The following is a 19,094-nucleotide window of genomic DNA, read 5'->3' as shown; positions in this document are numbered from 1 at the left end:
AATGATTTATATCTTTCGTTGTTCGAATTTTGGGAGTTTACCATAAGTCTCTTTGAAGAATATATACTTGTATACTTTAATACCTTCATAAGTAGATTTGTGCTATATTTTTGCAGTCCACAAATGTTTATTGAACACTTACGTACCAGACACTGTTCTAGATTATTGAAATGCAACAAGGAACAAAACAGACAAAAATCTTTAAGCACTTAGAGCTTACATGCTTCCTTTTAAAATGTAGCTTTACTGGGTTTTTCAAATTAATAGACTTTGTTTATTTAGATTTATTTATTTATTTGAGAGGGAAAGCACACGTAGGGGAAGGGGCAGAGGGAGAGAATCTCAGATGACTCCCTACGGAGTGTGGAGCTCAGTGCGGGGCTTGGTCCCATCACCCAAGAGATCATGACACAAGTCGAAACCAAAAGTTGGACTCTCAACTGACTGAGCTACCCAGGCGCCCCAAGAGACTTTATTTTTTTAGACTAGTTTTAGATTTACAGAAAAATTGAGCTGATAATATAGAGTGCCCGTGTACCCTCCCACAACAACAACACACACACACACACACACACACACACACACACACAGAGTTTCACCTGTTATTAACATGTTAATTAATATGTGCATTTGTCACAATTAATGAACCAGTATTTATACATTATTATAAGCTAAGGTCCATACTTTATTTGGATTCTCTTAGTTTTTACCTACTCTGCATTTTCTATTCCAAGAGCCCATCTAAGATACCACGGTACTTCTAGATGTCATGTCTCTTTAGGCTCTTCTTGGCTCTGACAATTTCTCAGACTTTCCTTGGTTTTGGTGACCTTAACAGTTTTCAGGAGTACTGGTCAGGTATATTGTAGGAGGCCACACTATTGGAATTTGTATGATGTTTTTCTCATGATTAGACTGGGATTATGGGTTTTGGTGAGAAACACCACAGAGATAAAGTGCAATTTTCTTCACATTGGAATCGAGGGCACATACCGTCAACATGATTTATGATTGTTAATGTTGACCTTGATCGCCTTGGTGAGGACCTGTTAGGTTTCTCTACTATAAAGTTACTCTCTACTCCTCCTTTCCGTACTGTACTCTTTGGAAGAAAGTCACTCTGTGCAGCCCAGACTTGAGGACTGGGGAGTTATGCTCCACTTCCTTGAGGGGAGAGTATCTTTGTAAATTATTCTTCCATATGGTAGATTTGTCTGTTTTCCCTCCCTCCCTCCTTTGCTCCATCCATCCATTCATTCATATCAGTAGAGACTCACGGGTATTTATTTATACCTTGGGTTATAATCCAATACTGCTTTATTTTGCTCTAGTTGTTTCAGCTTTGGCCATTGGGAACTCTTTCATTTGGCTTTTCTGCCCCCTTGACACACCTACTTCGTTGTTTCTGAGCACTTCCTTACTTTCTGGCAGTACAAGATGCTCCAGGTTCATTTTGTATGCCTCATTCCTAGAATCAGTCATTTCTCTTAGGAGTACTAGTTTCTTTTATTGGAGGGGTAGCATTAGAAATCAAGATCTCTGGGGTGCCTAGCTAGCCCAGTGGGTAGAGCATGTGATTTTTTTTTTTTTTTTTTTTTTAGGGAAAGGGAGAGAGAGGGCGGGTAGGGAGGGGCAGAGGGAGAGAGAGAATCTTAAGCAGGCTCCATGTCCAGAGTGGAGCCTGACATGGGGCTTGATCTCACAACCCTGAGGTTATGACCTGAGCTGAAATCAAGAGTTTGACGGTTAACTGACTGAGCCACCCAGGTGCCCCAGAGCATGTGACTCTTAATCTTGGGGTTGTTAGTTCAAGCCCCATGTTGGGCGTGGAGTCTACTTAAAAAAAAAAAAAATCAAGATCTGCCTTTAATGTGTGTGTGTGTCTCCCCCAACTCCTCCCCCTCACCTTTTCTTTTTCTATTCTAGCTACCATGGTTTTGGAATACAGAGGCCACATCAACAGCAGCCTGTTCCAAATAGTGATGCTGTCTTGAATTGCCCTGCCTGCATGACCACACTATGTCTTGATTGCCAAAGGTAATGAATAAGGGGTGACCCCCCCCAACACACACAAAATGAAAAACAACTTGGTGGTCCTTTGTTTAAATCTGAAATAGACTTTTGAGGTATATGCTTAGGAATTCCGATAAAGTTCTATCCTCCTATATCCTTGCTGCTACATGACTAATCTTTATATAAATAATTTTGGTTATAGTAGTTCTGTTATAAGTAGTTTTTCTTTTCTTTATTTTCAATTTATTTATTTATTTTTATTAACATGTATTATTTATTTCAGGGGTACAGGTCTGTGATTCATCAGTCTTACACAATACACAGTGTTCCCCATAACCCCTTCCCCCCCAGTGTCCGTCACCCAGCCACCATATCCCTCCCGCCCTCCTCCACTCCAGCAACCCTCAGTTTGTTTCCTGAGATTAAGAGTCTCTTATGGTCTGTCTCCCTCTCTGGTTTCATCGTGTTTCATTTTTTTCCTCTCTTCCCCTATGATCCTCTGCCTTGTTTCTCAAATTGCACATATCAGTGAGATCATATAATTTTCTTTCTCTGATTGACTTATTTCAAGCGTAATACCCTTTAGTTCCGTCCATGTCATTGCAAATGGCAATATTTCAATTTTTTTGATGGCTGCATAATATTCCATTGTGTGTGTGTGCGTGTGCGTGCGTGCGTGCGTATATACACACACACCATATCTTCTTTATCCATTCATCTGTCAATGGACATCTGGGCTCTTTCCATAGTTTGGCTATTGTGGACATTACTGCTATAAACATTGGGGTGCAGGTGCCCCTTCAGATCACTACATTTGTATCTTTGGGGTAAATACCCAGTAGTGCAATTGCTGAGTCATGGGGTAGCTCTATTTTCAACTTTTTGAGGAACCTCCGTACTGTTTTCCAGAGTGGCTGCACCAGCTTGCATTCCCATCAACGGTATAGGAGGGTTCCCCTTTCTCTGTATCCCCTCCAATATCTGTCATTTCCTGACTTGTTAATTTTAGCCATTCTGACTGGTGTGAGGTGGTATCACATTGTGGTTTTGATTTGTATTTCCCTGATGCCGAGTGATGTTGAGCATTTTTTCATGTGTCTGTTGACCATATGGGTGTCTTCTTTGGAGAAATGTCTGTTCATGTCTTCTGCCCATTTCTTGACTGGACTTTTTGTTCTTTGGGTGTTGAGTTTGATAAGTTCTTTTTAGATTTTGGATGCTAGCCCTTTATCTGATATGTCATTTGCAAATATCTTCTCCCATTCTGTCAGTTGTCTTTTGGTTTTGTCGACTGTTTCCTTTGCTGTGCAAAAGCTTTTTATCTTGATGTAGCGCCAATAGTCCATTTTTGCCTTTGCTTCCCTTGCCTTTGGCGATGTGTCTAGGAAGAAGCTCCTGCAGCTGAGGCAGAGAGGTTGCTGCCTGTGTTCTCCTCAAGGATTTTGATGGATTCCTGTCTCACATTTAGGTTTTTCATCCATTTGAGTCTATTTTTGTATCTGGTGTAAGGAAATGGTCCAGTTTTTCTTCTGCATGTGGCTGTCCAATTTTCCCAATACCATTTGTTGAAGAGACTGTCTTTTTTCCATTGGATATAGTTTCCTGCTTTGTCAAAGAGTAGTTGATCATAGAGTTGAGAGTTGATTTCTGAGTTCTCTATTCCGTTCCATTGATCTGTGTGTCTGTTTTTGTGCCAGTACCGTACTGTGATGATTACAGCTTTGTAATAGAGCTTGAAGTCCGGAATTGTGACGCCTCCAGCTTTGGTTTTCTTTTTCAACAGTCCTCTGGCTATTTAGGGTCTTTTCTGGTTCCATACAGATTTTAGGATTATTTGTTCTAGTTCTGTGAGAAGTTGATTGTATATTGATAGGGATTACATTGAATGTGTACATTGCTCTATGTAGCATAGACATTTTCACAATATTTGTTCTTCCAGTCCATGAGCATGGAATGTTTTTCCATTTCTTTGTGTCTTCCTCAGTTTCCTTAATTGAGTATTTTATAGTTTTCTGAGTACGGATCCTTTACCTCTTTGGTTAGATTTATTCCTAGGTATCTTATGGTTTTTGGTGCAATTGTAAATGGAATCGACTCCTTAATTTCTCTTTCTTCTGTCTTGTTGGTGTATAGAAATGCAACTGATTTCTGTGCATTGATTTTATATCCTGCCACATTACTGAGTTCCTGTATGAGTTCTAGCAGTTTTGGGGTGGAGTCTTTTGGGTTTTCCACATAGAGTATCAGATCATCTACAGAAAGTGAGAGTTTGACTTCTTTGCCAACTCGGACGCATTTTATTTCTTTTTGTTGTCTGATTGCTGAGGCTAGAACTTCTAGTACTATGTTGAACGGCGGTAGTGATAGTGGACATCCCTGCCGTGTTTGTGACCTTAGGGAAAAAAAAGACTCTAGTTTTTCCCCATTTAGAATGATACTCACTGTGGGTTTTTCATAGATTTCTTTTATGATATTAAGGTATGTACCTTCTATCCCTACACTGTAAAGAGTTTTTTTTTTTTTTTTTTTAAAGATTTTATTTATTTGACAGAGACAGCCAGCGAGAGAGGGAACACAAGCAGGGGGAGTGCGAGAGGGAGAAGCAGGCTCCCAGTGGAGGAGCCCGATGTGGGGCTCGATCCCAGAACTCCGGGACCACGCCCTTAGCCAAAGGCAGACGCTTAACGACTGAGCCACCCAGGCGCCCCATACACTGTGAAGAGTTTTAATCAAGAAAGAATGCTGTACTTTGTCAAATGCTTTTTCTGCATTTATTGAGAGGATCGTATGGTTCTTGTCCTTTCATTTATTAATGTATTATATCAGATTGATTGATTTGTGGATGTTGAGCCAACCTTGCAGCCCAGGAATAAATCCCACTTGGTCGTGGTGAATAATCCTTTTAATGTGCTGTTGGATCCTATTGGCTAGTGTTTTGGTGAGAATTTTTGCATCATGTTCATCAGGGATATTGATCTGTAATTCTCCTTTTTGGTGGGGTCTTTGTCTGGTTTTGGGATCAAGGTAATGCTGGCCTCATAAAATGAGTTTGGAAGTTTTCCTTCCATTTCTATTTTTTGGAACAGTTTCAGAAGAATAGGTATTAATTCTTCTTTAAATGTTTGGCAGAATTCCCCTGAGAAGTCATATGGTCCTGGGGTCTTGTTTGTTGGGAGATTTTTGATTACTGCTTCAATTTCCTTGCTGGTTTTGGGTCTGTTTGGGTTTTGCATTTCTTCCTGGTTCAGTTTTGGTAGTTCATATGTCTCTAGGAATGGATCCGTTTCTTCCAGATTGCCTAATTTGTTGGCATATAGTTGCTCATAATATTTTCTTATAATTGTTTGTATTTCTTAGGTGTTGGTTGTGATCTCTCCTCTTTCATTCATGATTTTATTTATTTGGGTCCTTTCTCTTTTTATTTATTTATTTATTTATTTATTTATTTATTTATTTATTTATTTATTAAAAGATTTTATTTATTTATTTAACAGAGATAGAGACAGCCAGCGAGAGAGGGAACACAAGCAGGGGGAGCGGGAGAGGAAGAAGCAGGCTCATAGCGGAAGAGCCTGATGTGGGGCTCGATCCCATAACGCAGGGATCACGCCCTGAGCCGAAGGCAGGCGCTTAACCGCTGTGCCACCCAGGTGCCCCTCTCTTTTCTTTTTAATAAGTCTGGCGAGGGGTTTAAAAATCTTACTAATTCTTTCAAAAACCAGCTCCCAATTTTGTTGATCTGTTCTACTGTTCTTTTGGTTTCTATTTCATTAATTTCTGCTCTAATCTTTATTATTTCTCTTCTCCGGCTGGCTTTAGGCTTTATTTGCTGTTCTTTCTCCAGCTCCTTTAGGTGTAGGGTTAGATTGTATATTTGAGACCTTTCTTGTTTCTTTCTTTCTTTCTTTTTTTTTTTTTTTAAGATTTTATTTATTTATGTGACAGAGAGACAGCCAGCGAGAGAGGGAACACAGCAGGGGGAGTGGGAGAGGAAGAAGCAGGCTCCCAGTGGAGGAGCCCGGTGTGGGACTCGATCCCAGAACACCAGGATCACACCCTGAGCCGAAGGCAGACGCTTAACGACTGCGCTACCCAGGCTCCCTGAGACCTTTCTTGTTTCTTGAGAAAGGCTTGTATTGCTATGTACTTCCCTCTTTGGACCGCTTTTGCTGCATCCCAAAGATTTTGAACAGTTGTGTTTTCATTTGCATTTGTTTCCATGAATTTTTAAAATTCTTCTTTAATTTCCTGGTTGACCCATTCATTCTTTAGTAGGATGCTCTTTAGCCTCTGTGTATTTGAGTTCTTTCCGATTTTCCTCTTGTGATCGAGTTCAAGTTTCAAAGGCTTGTGGTCCGAAAATATGCAGGGAATGATCCCAGTCTTTTGGCCAGTTGAGACCTGATTTGTGACCCAGGATGTGATCTATTCTGAAGAATGTTCCATGTGTACTCGAGAAGAATGTGTATTCTGTTGCTTTGGGATGGAATGTTCTGAATATATCTGTGAAGTCCATCTGGTCCAGTGTGTCATTTAAAGCCCTTATTTCCTTGTTGATCTTTTGCTTAGATGATCTGTCCATTTCAGTGAGGGGGGGGTGTTAAAGTCCCCTACTATTATTGCATTATTGTCAATGCGTTTCTTTGGTTTTGTTATTAATTGGCTTATATAATTGGCTTCTCCCATGTTAGGGGCATAAATATTTACAATTGTTAGATCTTCTTGTTGGATAGACCCTTTAAGTATGATATAGTGTCCTTCCTCATCACTTATTAACAGTCTTTGGTATAAAATCTAATTTGTTTGATACAAGGATTGCCACCCCAGTCTGTTGATGTCTATTAGCATGATAAATGGTTTTCCAGCCCCTCACTGTAAATCTGGAGGTGTCTTTGGGTGTAAAATGATTCTCTTGCAGATAGCATATCGATGGGTCTTTTTTATCCAGTCTGATACCCTGTGTCTTTTGATTGGGGCATTTAGCCCATTTACATTCAAGGTAACTATTGAAAGATACGGGTTTAGTGCTATTGTCATGCCTGTAAGGTGACTGTTACTGTATATTGTCTCTTCTTTCTGGTCTGTGTTACTTTTGGGCTTTAGAGGACCCTTTTCAATATTTCTTGTAGGGCTGGTTTGGTGATCGCAGATTCTTTTAGTTTCTGTTTGTCCTGGAAGCTTTTTATGATTCCTTCTATTTTCAATGACAGCCTAGCTGGATAAAATATGCTTGGCTGCATATTTTTCTCGTTTAGTACCCTAAATGTATTATGCCAGTCCTTTCCGGCCTGCCAGGTCTCTATGGATAGGTCTGCTGCCAATCTAATGTTTCTATTGTGTAGGTTACAGACCTCTTGTCCTGAGCCGCTTTCAGGATTTTCTTTTTGTCTCTGAGATCTGTAAGTTTAATTATTAGATGTCAGGGTGCTGACCTATTTTTATTGATTTTGAGGAGGGTTCTGTGCCTCCTGGATTTTGATGCTTGTTTCCTTCCCTAAATTAGGGAAGTTCTCTGCTATAATTTGTTCCAATATACCTCTGCCCCTCTCTCTCTTTCTTCTTCTTCTGGGACCCAATTATTCTAATATCGTTTCACTTCATGGTATCACTTTTCTCTCGAATCCTCCCCTCGTGATCCAGTAGTTGTTTATCTCTCTTTTTCTCACCTTCTTTAGTCTCCATCATTTGGTCTTCTATGGTTAATTTTCTCTTCTGCCTCATATGTCCTAGTAGTTAGAGTCTCCATTTTTTTTTTTTTTTTTAAAGATTTTATTTATTTATTTGACAGAGATAGAGACAGCCAGCGAGAGAGGGAACACAAGCAGGGGGAGTGGGAGAGGAAGAAGCAGGCTCACAGCGGAGGAGCCCGATGTGGGGCTCGATCCCATAACGCCGGGATCACGCCCTGAGCCGAAGGCAGGCGCTTAACCGCTGTGCCACCCAGGCGCCCCAGAGTCTCCATTTTTGATTGCACCTCATTAATAGCCTTTTTGCTTTCCATTTGGTTAGATTTTATTTTCCAGAAAGGGATTCTCTAGTGTCTTCTATGCTTTTTTTCAAGCCCAGCTATTATCTTTATAATCGTTATTCTGAACTCTTAGTACTGACATCTTACTAAGGTCTGTATTGATTAGGTGCCTGGCAGTCAGTACTGCCTCTTGTTCTATTTTTTGAGGTGAGTTTTTCCGTTTTCGCATTTTGTTGAGAGAATAGATGAACGAGAGAACAAAATGCTAAAAGGGTAACAGTGACCCCAGAGAAATATACACTAAACAAATCAGAAGGACCCGAAACCGGGGGAAAAGAAAAAAAAAAAAAACAAACAGGCTGGTGAATAGAACAGAGCATATACTAGATTTTGGGTATATTTTGGTCTGTTAGAAGAAACCGCATCCCAAAATTTTAAAGAAGGAAAAACTTATATATATACAAAAATAAGGGATAGAATATGACTGTAAAACTGAAAATTGAAAAAAGATTTTAAAAAGGAATTGATAAGAATTTGGTTGAAAAAAGAAAGAAGAAAAATGTGATCAGGTGAGTGAATAGAACAGACCTATACACTAGATTTTGAGTGTATTTTGGTCTGTTAGAAGAAACTGCATCCAAAAATTTTAAAGAAGGAAACTTACATATAAACACAAAAATAAGGTTAAATATAATGGGGGCGGCTGGGTGGCACAGCGGTTAAGCGTCTGCCTTCGGCTCAGGGCGTGATCCCGGCGTTATGGGATCGAGCCCCACATCAGGCTCCTCTGCTATGAGCCTGCTTCTTCCTCTCCCACTCCCCCTGCTTGTGTTCCCTCTCTCGCTGGCTGTCTCTCACTCTGTCAAATAAATAAATAAAAAATCTTAAAAAAAAAAAAAAAGGTTAAATATAATGAAGGGATGGAATATGACTAAAAATGAAAATTAAAAAAGATTTTATTTTTTTAATAATGTTTTAAAATTTTGTTTTATTTTTTAAAGATTTTATTTATTTATTTGACAGAGAGACAGCGAGAGAGGGAACACAAGCAGGGGGAGTGGGAGAGGGAGAAGCAGGCTTCCTGCTGAGCAGGGAGCCTGATGCAGCGCTCGATTCCAGGACCCTGGGATCATGACCTGATCCGAAGGCAGACACAGACGCTTAACTACTGAGACACCTAGGCGCCCCTAAAAAAGATTTAAAAAAGGGTATTGGTAAGATAAGAAGTTGGTTGAAAAAAGAAATAAGAATAATTCAAAGAAAAAAGAAGAAAAAGAAAAAAAAGGAAAAATAAAGAAAATTAAAAAGTTAAAGTTGAAAGACTAAAGAATCATGGAGAAAAAGCCATGGATTCTATGTGCTGTGTTCCCCCAGCTCCAGAGTTTTGCAGTTCTCATTCATCAGTAAACTTGGTCTTGGTTGGACGCTCTTGCTGATCTTCTGGGGGAGGGGCCTGTTCCACTGATTCTCAAATGTCTTTGCCAAAGGTGGAATTGTACCGCCTTTGCCAGGGGCCAGGTTAAGTCATCTGCTCCGATTGCTCTCTTTGGCTTTCTTCCCTGAAGGGTTTCCCCGCAGCTTTAGAGGATCAAAATGAAAATGGTAGGGGCGCCTGGGTGGCTCAGTCATTAAGTGTCTTCCTTCGGCTCAGGGCGTGATCCCGAGCCCCACATCAGGCTCCTCCGCTATATGCCTGCTTCTTCCTCTCCCACACCCCCTGCTTGTGTTCCCTCTCTCGCTGGCTGTCTCTCTGTCAAATAAATAAAATCTTTTTAAAAAATTTATTTAAAAAAAATGAAAATAGTGATCTCCCAGTCTCCCACCCCAGAGGAGTGCTCCCTAAGAGAAAAGCAGTCGCTCACTTCTGTCTCCCTGGTCTCTGTCCACACTCTGTGCCCCAGCCCGTGAGCCGGTGTTTCTGTCTCTGGCACACGGCCCCATTTGGAGTCTCCAAACCCTGCAGGTTCCTGCAGCGGGCTCCTGCGCTGCTCCTCCACAGAGGAGGAAGGGGAGTCTCCCGGTTCTGCTGATTTTTGCTCGTAGAGCAGTGGCCTGACTGCTGTGGATCATGGTTTGTGGCAACCCCGAGCCGAGAGCCCACTCCTCGGGTCTCTCTTTGCAGCCAGCATCCCTGATTCGATACCTGAGAGCTCTGCCACACTCAGGCACCCTCAGTCTTTCTGTGACCCGGAGGGTCCTGAGACCACATGGTCCCAGCAAGGGTCCAACCCCCTGCTTAGCCACTGGAACGACGTCCCTCACCAGAGCAGACTTCCAGAAGTTCTGGTTTTGTGCTCTGCTGCTCTGTCACTTTCTGGTAGCCAGCTGACGGAGGTCCCGCCTAGTCTATCTTCCCATATATCTCCTCAGATTCACTTCTCTGCACCCCCTAACATGCAGAAAGTGGTTGCTTTTCTGTTCATAGAGTTGCTCCTATTCTTTTCTTTGTTCTCCAGTTGAGTTCGTAGGTGTTCAGAATGGTTTGGTAGCTGTCTAGCTGAATTTCTGGGACCAGTAGTTTTTCTAATAAAGCACTTACCAGTGCTGACAAGGATTCAGTGAAACTGCGTGTATGTTGTGTAATGACATAATTTGTCAAACACGCTCGTCTTAAAGAAAATTGTGATAAAATACACATAAAATCTATTTTAACCTTTAAAAATTTTTCATTAAAGAGTATACCATTTGGGTATTCAATTTATTGTCAACTAGACCATTTAAAAATTTAAAATCTTTTCCTGGCTTTATTGAGATGTAATTGACATGTAATTTGAAATGTATAACATGATGATTTGATATGCCAATGTTTTGCAAAACGATTACCACAATAAGGTTACTTAACACATCCATCACCTCACGTGTTTACCTTTTTTGTGTGCGTGTTGAGAACTTTAAGATCTAGTTTCTTTAGCAGCTTTCAGGTATGTAGTACAACATCGTTAACTACACACACTCTGTTTATTACGTCCCCAGACCTTCCTCATCTTATAACTAGAAGTTTGTACCATCTGACTGTTTTCATTCGTCTACCCTTCCCCCACCAACCACCAGGCTACTTTCTGTTTCTGTGAGTTCATCTTTTTTTGATTTGCATGTAAGTGAGAGCATTCAGTATTTTTTTTGTCTCTGTCTCACTTAACTTTATAATGCCCTCAAGGTTCATCCATGTTTTCACAAATGGCAGATTTCCTTTTTTTTTTTTCCTCGTATTCCATTGTATCTATACACCGTGTTTTCTTTATTCATTCACCTATGCATGGACACTTAGTTTGTTTCCATGTTTGGCTGTTATGAATAAAGCTGCAGTAGGTTTTTGGGAAGAGGACCACAGAGGTCAAGTGATGTTTTCATTATATTACATCAAGGGCACAGACTATCAACAACAAAAAAGTCAACAGATTTGTGACTGTTAGTGTAGGCCTTGATCACCTGGCTAAGGTAGGGGTGCAGATAATCTCTTTGAGATAGTGATTTCATTTCCTGCAGATATATACCCAGAAGTGGGATTGCTGGATCATATGGTAGTTCTATTTTTATTATTTTGAGGAGCTTCCATACTGTTTTCCAGAGTGGCTATACCAATTTATATTCCCACCAGTAATGCGCAAGGGTTCACTTTTGTTTTCTCTTGTCTTTTTTGATAATAGCCATGCTAACAGGTGTGAGGTGATACCTCACTATAGTTTTGATTTGCATTTCCCTGATGATTAAGGATGATGAACACCTTTTCATGTACCTGTTGGCCATTTGTATATCTTTTTTGGAAAAATCTCTGTTCAGGTCCTTTGCCAATTTTTATTTTATTTTTCTGCTATTGAGTTGTATGAGTTTCTTGGAGATTAATCCTTATCAGATACATGATTTGCAAATATTTTCTCCCATTCCATAGGTTGTCTTTTCCTTTCGTTGATGGTTTCTTTGCTATGCTGAAGCTTTTTAGCTTGATGTAGTCTCACTTGTTTATTTTTGCTTTTGTTGCTGTGCTTATCCAAAAAGTCATTGACAAGAGCCATGTCAAGCTTTTTCCGTATGTTTTCTTTGAGTAGTTTTACAACTTCAGGTCTCACATTTAAGTCTTTAATCCGTTTCAAGTTAATTTTTGTGAGTGGAGTAAGATGGGGGTCTGGTTTTCTTCTGCATGTGAATATCCAGTTTTCCCAAAATCATTTACTGAAAATATTATCTTTCTGGCATTTAATATTTTTGGCTCCCTGGTCAAATTTTAGTTAATTGTGTATGCGCGAGTTCATTTCTGGGCTCTCTGTTCTGTTCCATTGGTCTGTGAGTCTGTTTTTATGCCAGTACTGTACTGCTTTGATTACTATAGCTTTGTAGTACGGTTTAAAATCGGGAAGTGTGATGCCTCCAGTTTTGTGGTTATTTCTCAAGGTTGCTTTGGCTATTTGGGATCTTTTGTGATCCCGTACAAATTTGAGGGTTTTTTTTCTATTTCTGTGAAAAATGCCATTAGAATTTTGATAAGATTGCATTGACTAAATGACTTCGGGTAGTATGGACATTTTAATAATAGTAATTCTGATGCATGCACGTGGGATATTTTTCCATTTACTTGTATTTTCTTCAGTTTCTTTCATGAATGTCTTACAGTTTTCATTGTATAAATTTCTCATCTTCTTGGTTAAATTTATTTCCAGGTGTTTTATTATTTTGGGTGGCATCATGAATAGGATTGTTCTCTTAATTTCTTTTGCAGATAGTTTACTGTTAATATACAGGAACACAGTAGATTTTTGTATATTGGTTTTGTATCCTGAAACTTTCCTGAATTTCATATTTATTTTAACAGTTTTTTGGAGTCTGTAAGATTGTATATGTAGAAGATAATGTCATCTGCAAACAGAGACAGTTTTACCTCTTTCTTTCCTTTTTGGATACTTTTTACTTCATTTTCTTGCCTGCTTGCCCTGGCTAGACTTGCAGTACAGTGTTGAATGGGAGTGGCAGGAGTTGGGTACTCTTGTTTCCTATTTTAACCATTTTAAGTGTACAATTCAGTGACATTAACTACTTTCACAATATTGTGCAGCTATCACCACAATCCATTTCCAGGACTTTCTTGTCATTCCAAATAGAAACTCTGTACCCATTAGACAAAATTCCCATTCTCCACCCCTTTCTGCCCCAGCCTATGGCAACCTCCATTCTGTTTTCCTTTCTGGGTCATTCATTGCTCATGTATAGAAATGAACAGATTTTTGTGTGTTGATTTTGTACCTGCCACTTTGCTGAATTAGTTTATTAGCTCTAATAGTTTCTTGTGCAATCTTCAGAGTTTCCTACATAAAAGATCATGTCATTGGGGCACCTGGGTGGCTCAGTTAGTTTAAGCTTCTGAGTCTTGATTTTGGCTCAGGTCATGATCTCAGGATGTGGGATTGAGCCCCGCATATTGGGCTGCACTGGATGTGGAGCCTGCTTGGGATTCTCTGTCTCTCTCTCTTTCCCCTCTGGTCTTCTCTCTCTCTCCCTCTCTGATTCCCTCTCAAAATTAAAAGAAAAAAAAATATAATCATGTCATCTGTGAACAAAGATAATTTTACTTCTTCCTTTCCAGTGTGGATGCCTTTTATTTCTTTTTCTTAGCTAATTGCTCTAATTAGAACTTCCAGAACTATGTTGACTAGAAGTTGTGAAAGAGGACTTTTTAGTCTTGGTCTTGATCTTAGAGGAAGAATTTTCTGTCTTTCATCATTGAATATGATATTAGCTGTGGATTTTTCATATATGGCCTTTATTGTATTGAGGAAGTTTCCTTCTGTTTTTAGTTTATGGGGTGTTTTTACCGTGAATGGGTGTTGAATTTCATCAAGTGCTTTTTCTGAATCAGTTGAGATGATCATGTGTTTTTTTCTTTCATTCTTTTTAAAAAATTTTTAAAGTAGGCTCCACTTCTATTTTAAGTAGAGCCCAATGCGAGGCTTGAACTCATGACCCTAAGATGAAGATCTGAGCTGAGGTTAAGAGTTGGACACTCAATGGACTGAGCCACCCAGGCACCCCTCCTTCATTCTTTTATTCAAATATACTCTCACTCTTTTCCTTTTTCCTTATTTTTTTTCCTCTTTCTGGTAGCCTTATAAATGCCTAGCTTAGTCCGTGTTTTAAATCAAGTTAACTGAAACTAAGTGATGATGCAGGTGATGAGTTTGTTCCAGGAACTAATGAATAGCCAGATATAGTTTATTAGCTAGCTTGAGGTTTTTGATCATCTGCAACAATTAAATTTTGTGTTTTCCTTATGAACTCTTAAGCTTTTTGTATATAAATTGACACTTAGAGCATACTTACGAAATGCAGAAAAAGTAAAATGTCTTTGTACTTAAGTTGTTTCTCTTCCAAATTAAGCCATGTTATTGTAGAGTTCCTGTACTCAAAAGAAGTTGTTTCATGATGTAACAATAGAAATTGGCCTTGGTAAAAATTGTATTCCATGTTAATACAGGATTCCAATCCAGTGGAGTATAAATGAAATTTTTATAGTCTTACTTGGAGAAGTACCAGCTTGCATAGTCTAAATTCTTGGTGGGTGGTGGTGGTGGTGGTGGAGATCAACATTTGGAATTAATGAAAGTATAACTTGAGTTCGCTGTGGTTAGCCAGATAGATATTTCTGTGTATGAGGCTTAAGGGGGGAAAACCAACTTATTAGATGGAGAAGGAAGTAGGAAAATATCGAGTATATGAGGAGAACAAATGAAGCATTATCTTTTCTGTAGACTGTTGGAGTAAAGCCAAGAGTGCACATTGTGAAGTCAGAAGCTTAAGCTTTTAAAACTGTAGCGTTTACTAAAATGGTGACAAGAATAGCACCACTTTTTTTAAATTTAATTTTTTTAAAGATTTTATTTATTTGAAAGAGAGGGAGAGAGAGAGAACGTGAGCAGGGGGAGGGGCAGAGGGAGAAGCAGGCTCCCTGCTGAGCAAAGATGTGAGACTTGATCTCAGGACCGTGCGATCATGACCTGAGTCAGAGGCAGATGCTTAACTGACTGAGCCACCCAGGTGCTCCAAGAGTGGTACCACCTGTAATGAGAGGAGGGCAGAATTTCAGGCCACAGTGTGAAAAGACAGTCAAAGATTGTTTAAACATTAGCTCTCATGTTTCCAGTAACTTTTGTCTAACTTTGAAGAGCAAATAAATTTTTTCTCAGAGATAAAAGTTACTTTTAAAGCAGTAGAAAAGAGGATATATTCATTCTTTAAATTATTCTCTGTTAAGTTTTTTCCTATTCTTAAAATAAGTCTTAACATTTCTTTAAATTTCCCATTTTGTTCTCATGTTTTTATGTTGGTTGTATTTCAGTAAGTTTTTTGTGTTCTCAAATTTTAACTATATAGAGAGGCAAGAATATACAATGGGGAAAATGTCTCTTCAATAAATGGTGCTGGGAAAACTGAACGACTTTCTAACACCATACACAAAAATAAACTCAAAATGGATTAAGGACCTACACGTGAGACCTGAAGCCATAAAACTCCTAGAAGAAAATATAGGCAGTAGTTTCTTTGACATCAGCCATAGCAGCATTTTCCTAGATATGTCTCCTAAGGCAAGGGAATAAAAGCAAAAAAAACCTGTTGAGACTACACCAAAATAAAAATCTTTTGCACAGTGAAGGAAACCATCAACAAAATGAAAAGCAGCTCATGAAATGGGAGAAGATATTTGCAAATGATCTGTTCGATATGGGATTAATATCCAAAATATGTAAAGAACTGATACAACTCAACACCAAAAAAACCCGAAAAATTTGATTAAAATGGGCAGAGTACTGAACAGACATTTTTCCGAAATAGATATACAGATGTCTGACAGATACATGAAAAGATACTCAACATCATTAATCATCAGGGAAATGCATTTAAAACCACAGTGAGATATCATCTTACACTTGTCAAAATGGCTAGAATCAAAAAGACAAGAAATAAAAAGTGTTGGTGAGGATGTGAAGAAAAGGAAACCCTTGTGCAGTGTTGGTGGAAATGTAAATTGGTGCAGCCACTGTGGAAAACAGTATGGAGGTTCCTCAAAAAATTAAAAATAGAAATAACCTATGATGCAGTAATTCCAGTGTGGAGTATTTATCCAAAGAAAGTGAAGACAGTAATTCGAAAAGATATATGCACCCTTGTGTGTATTATAGTGTTATTTACAATAGCCAAGATATGAAAACAACCCAACTGTGCTTTGATTGGTGAATAAAGAGAATATGGTATATATACACAGCAGAATATTACTCACCCATAAAAAGGATGGAATCTTGCCATTTGTGACACCATGGATAGACCTAAAGGGTATTATGCTAAGTGAAATAAGTCAGAGAAAGACAAATACTGTGTGATTTCACTTATACAGAGAATCTAAAAAACAACAAATGAATAAACAGATGAAAAGCGGAAGCAGACCCATAATTACAGAGAACAAACTGATCGTTGCCAGAGGAGAGCAAGGTGGGGGATGGCTAAAATGAGTGAACGGGAGTGGGAGATACAGGCTTCCAGGTATGGAGTGAATAAGTCATGGGGATAAAATACAATGATGCTGTGATAACATTGTATGTTGACAGATGGTAGCTACAGTTGTGAATATAGTGTAATGTGTAAACTTCTCGAATCCCTGTGTTGTACACCTGTAACTAATGTAACACTGTGTCAACTATACTTCAATAAAATTTTTTTAATCTAAATGGATAACCTATTAAAATAGAACATAAATCTAGATTCTCCATTTCATTTTCCTCTTAGGCACGAATCCTACAAAACTCAGTATAGAGCAATGTTTGTGATGAATTGTTCTGTCAACAAAGAGGAGGTTCTAAAATACAAAATCCCAGAGAACAGGAAGAAAAGGCGAGGCCCTAAGAAGATGAGGTCTAACCAGGAAGATGCCGCAGAGCAGGCAGAGGCACAAGTGGAAGAAATCTACCACCCAGTCATGTGCACGGAATGTTCCACTGAAGTGGCCGTCTATGACAAGGACGAAGTCTTTCATTTTTTCAATGTTTTAGCAAGTCATTCTTAAATACCTAAGTTGGCATTTAATTGCCCAATACAGTATATAAGGCCAATATGGACAGTTATTTTCCTCCTGCCTATTCACATCAAGTGACATTCTGAGCGGTTATTTGAGGACGCAGTGTTTATCTTTTTGAAAGAGAATGGTTGTCAACCTTCATCCCTCCACCCCCTTTACAGTTCTTTTTCCCCAGCTCTGATGGGACTGATTATTCATTCCCTTTATGAGGGGCATTTGGAAACTATGGGGCTTTTTATTATTAAAGCTTTTTAGAATTAAAATGTTCTGGAGTTATAAGTAATCTTTGTTTCAGAGTGTTATTTCTTATTTTGTTGTACTCGTGGTGTGATTAAACTAGAAACTATTTCGTGGCTTCTGTCTGTAAGAAGTATTTTTACTTTCTACCTCATAGTATGGAGTGACAGTATTTAGTAACTGTTACAGTTATATGGAGTTAATATTGCCAGGTGCTTTGAGTGATTAATATAGGTCTTTCCCTAAAAGGGTTGTGTAGTAACAGTATTCTAAAGGTAGTGAGTTAACAAAGTAAATAGAAATTTATGGTGAGGAAGAACAACTTCACCCTCCACCCTTAAACTTAAAAATCCTGTTGCTGCTTCTTGTGCCCCCATTTGTTCTGGAATTTCTGTTGCCAGCAACCAAGGTACTGTTTTTCCTTTCTTTTTTTGTATTGATATAAAAATCATTTGTGTCGGCTGGAGGAAATTGCATTGTAGGCATCTGTGCTTTTGAAAAGAATGGTTGGACTGTTTCTAAAAACATCAGGAAACTCAGGGTCCTGATATTCTAATAGAGATATGATAGCATGGAATAAAGTCAGGAAATATTTTTTTTAAAGATTTTATTTATTTGAGAGAGGGAGAGGGAACACAAAGGGGAGGGGGAGAAGGAGACCCTCTGCTGAGTGGAGAGCCCAACATCAGGCTCAATCCCAGGACCTTGAGATCATGACCTGAGCCGAAGTCAGATGCTTAACTAACTGAGCCACCCAGCCACCCCAGGAAATATGTTTGGTTTTTTTTTTTTAGATTTTATTTTTTAATTATTTTTATTTTTATTTTTTTTTTAAGATTTTATTTATTTATTTGACAGAGACAGCCAGCAAGAGAGGGAACACAAGCAGGGGGAGTGGGAGAGCAAGAAGCAGGCTCCTCGCGGAGGAGCCTGACGTGGGGCTCGATCCCAGGACCCTGGGATCACGCCCTGAGCCGAAGGCAGACGCTTGACTGCGCCACCCAGGTGCCCCTATTTTTTAATTTTTTAAAGTAATCCCTAATGTGGGGCTGGAACCCATGACCTCGAGATCAAGAGTCACATGCCCTACTGACTGAGCCAGTCAGGTGGCCAAGGAAATATGTTTTAATTCAGGTTTTATCACACTAACCTTGGTCAAGTCTGTTCCCTTGAGTCCCAGTTTTCTCATCTATAAAATGAAAAGACCGGACTAGAGCAGTGATTCCTCACAGAGGTCAGGGCTCAGCAGAGCTTGAGGGGGCACCTCTCCATACTCCCTCAGAGAATGATACACCTCCAGAAGGGAAAACATGTCCTTCCCACTGCCTTGCCTTTGTGCTTTCTAAAAGCTACTCAGAAGGAGAGCTGGAACCAGTGATAGTGTGGTGTTCATATGAATTGGGTGGAGGCAGAAAAATGATAAATTTTGCTTCTAGGGAATTTCCAATGTCCTAATAACATATTTTATGATTTTTGTAATATGCTGATATCTGGAGGTAATATATATATATATATTTGTATTTATATACTTTAAATGTTTCAACATATTGCTAGATGATATGTTACAGAATACTACTACTAGTCTATTTTAACCTTGTTTTTGCCATATTATAGCTTTGGAAGATCTCTCATACTTACTGTCATTGCAAACCCTACTTTCTTCTCAGATCCTACAACCACCCCTCCACTGTACCCTCATCTCCACTTTAGTGCAAGGTTCTCAGTGGTCTTATACATGAAGATCACCTGGGGCAGATACGTTTTTTTAAAATGCCCTACTCAGAATGTGACTCCAAAATGAGGCAGAAAGTCAATATATAG

General features: G+C 39.1%; 1 protein-coding gene across 1 annotated transcript in view; it reads left to right on the top strand.

Annotated features, from left to right (window-relative positions):
- EAPP (E2F associated phosphoprotein) overlaps positions 1-17,319 on the top strand; it is a 29,925-nt gene extending 12,606 nt beyond the window's left edge. Inside the window, exons 5-6 of the mRNA XM_045802583.2 lie at positions 1,927-2,037; positions 16,748-17,319. Of these exons, the coding sequence (XP_045658539.1) occupies positions 1,927-2,037; positions 16,748-17,024 (388 nt within the window). The 3' untranslated portion in view covers positions 17,025-17,319. The remainder of the gene's footprint in view (positions 1-1,926; positions 2,038-16,747) is intronic.
- Positions 17,320-19,094: the final 1,775 nt, after the last annotated feature.

The sequence above is a fragment of the Ursus americanus genome, chromosome 35 (assembly GCF_024610735.1).
Source record: "Ursus americanus isolate L20-20 chromosome 35, mUrsAme1.1.p, whole genome shotgun sequence".
Taxonomy (NCBI): Eukaryota; Metazoa; Chordata; class Mammalia; order Carnivora; family Ursidae; genus Ursus; species Ursus americanus.
This window is presented reverse-complemented; position numbering and strand designations above follow the sequence as displayed.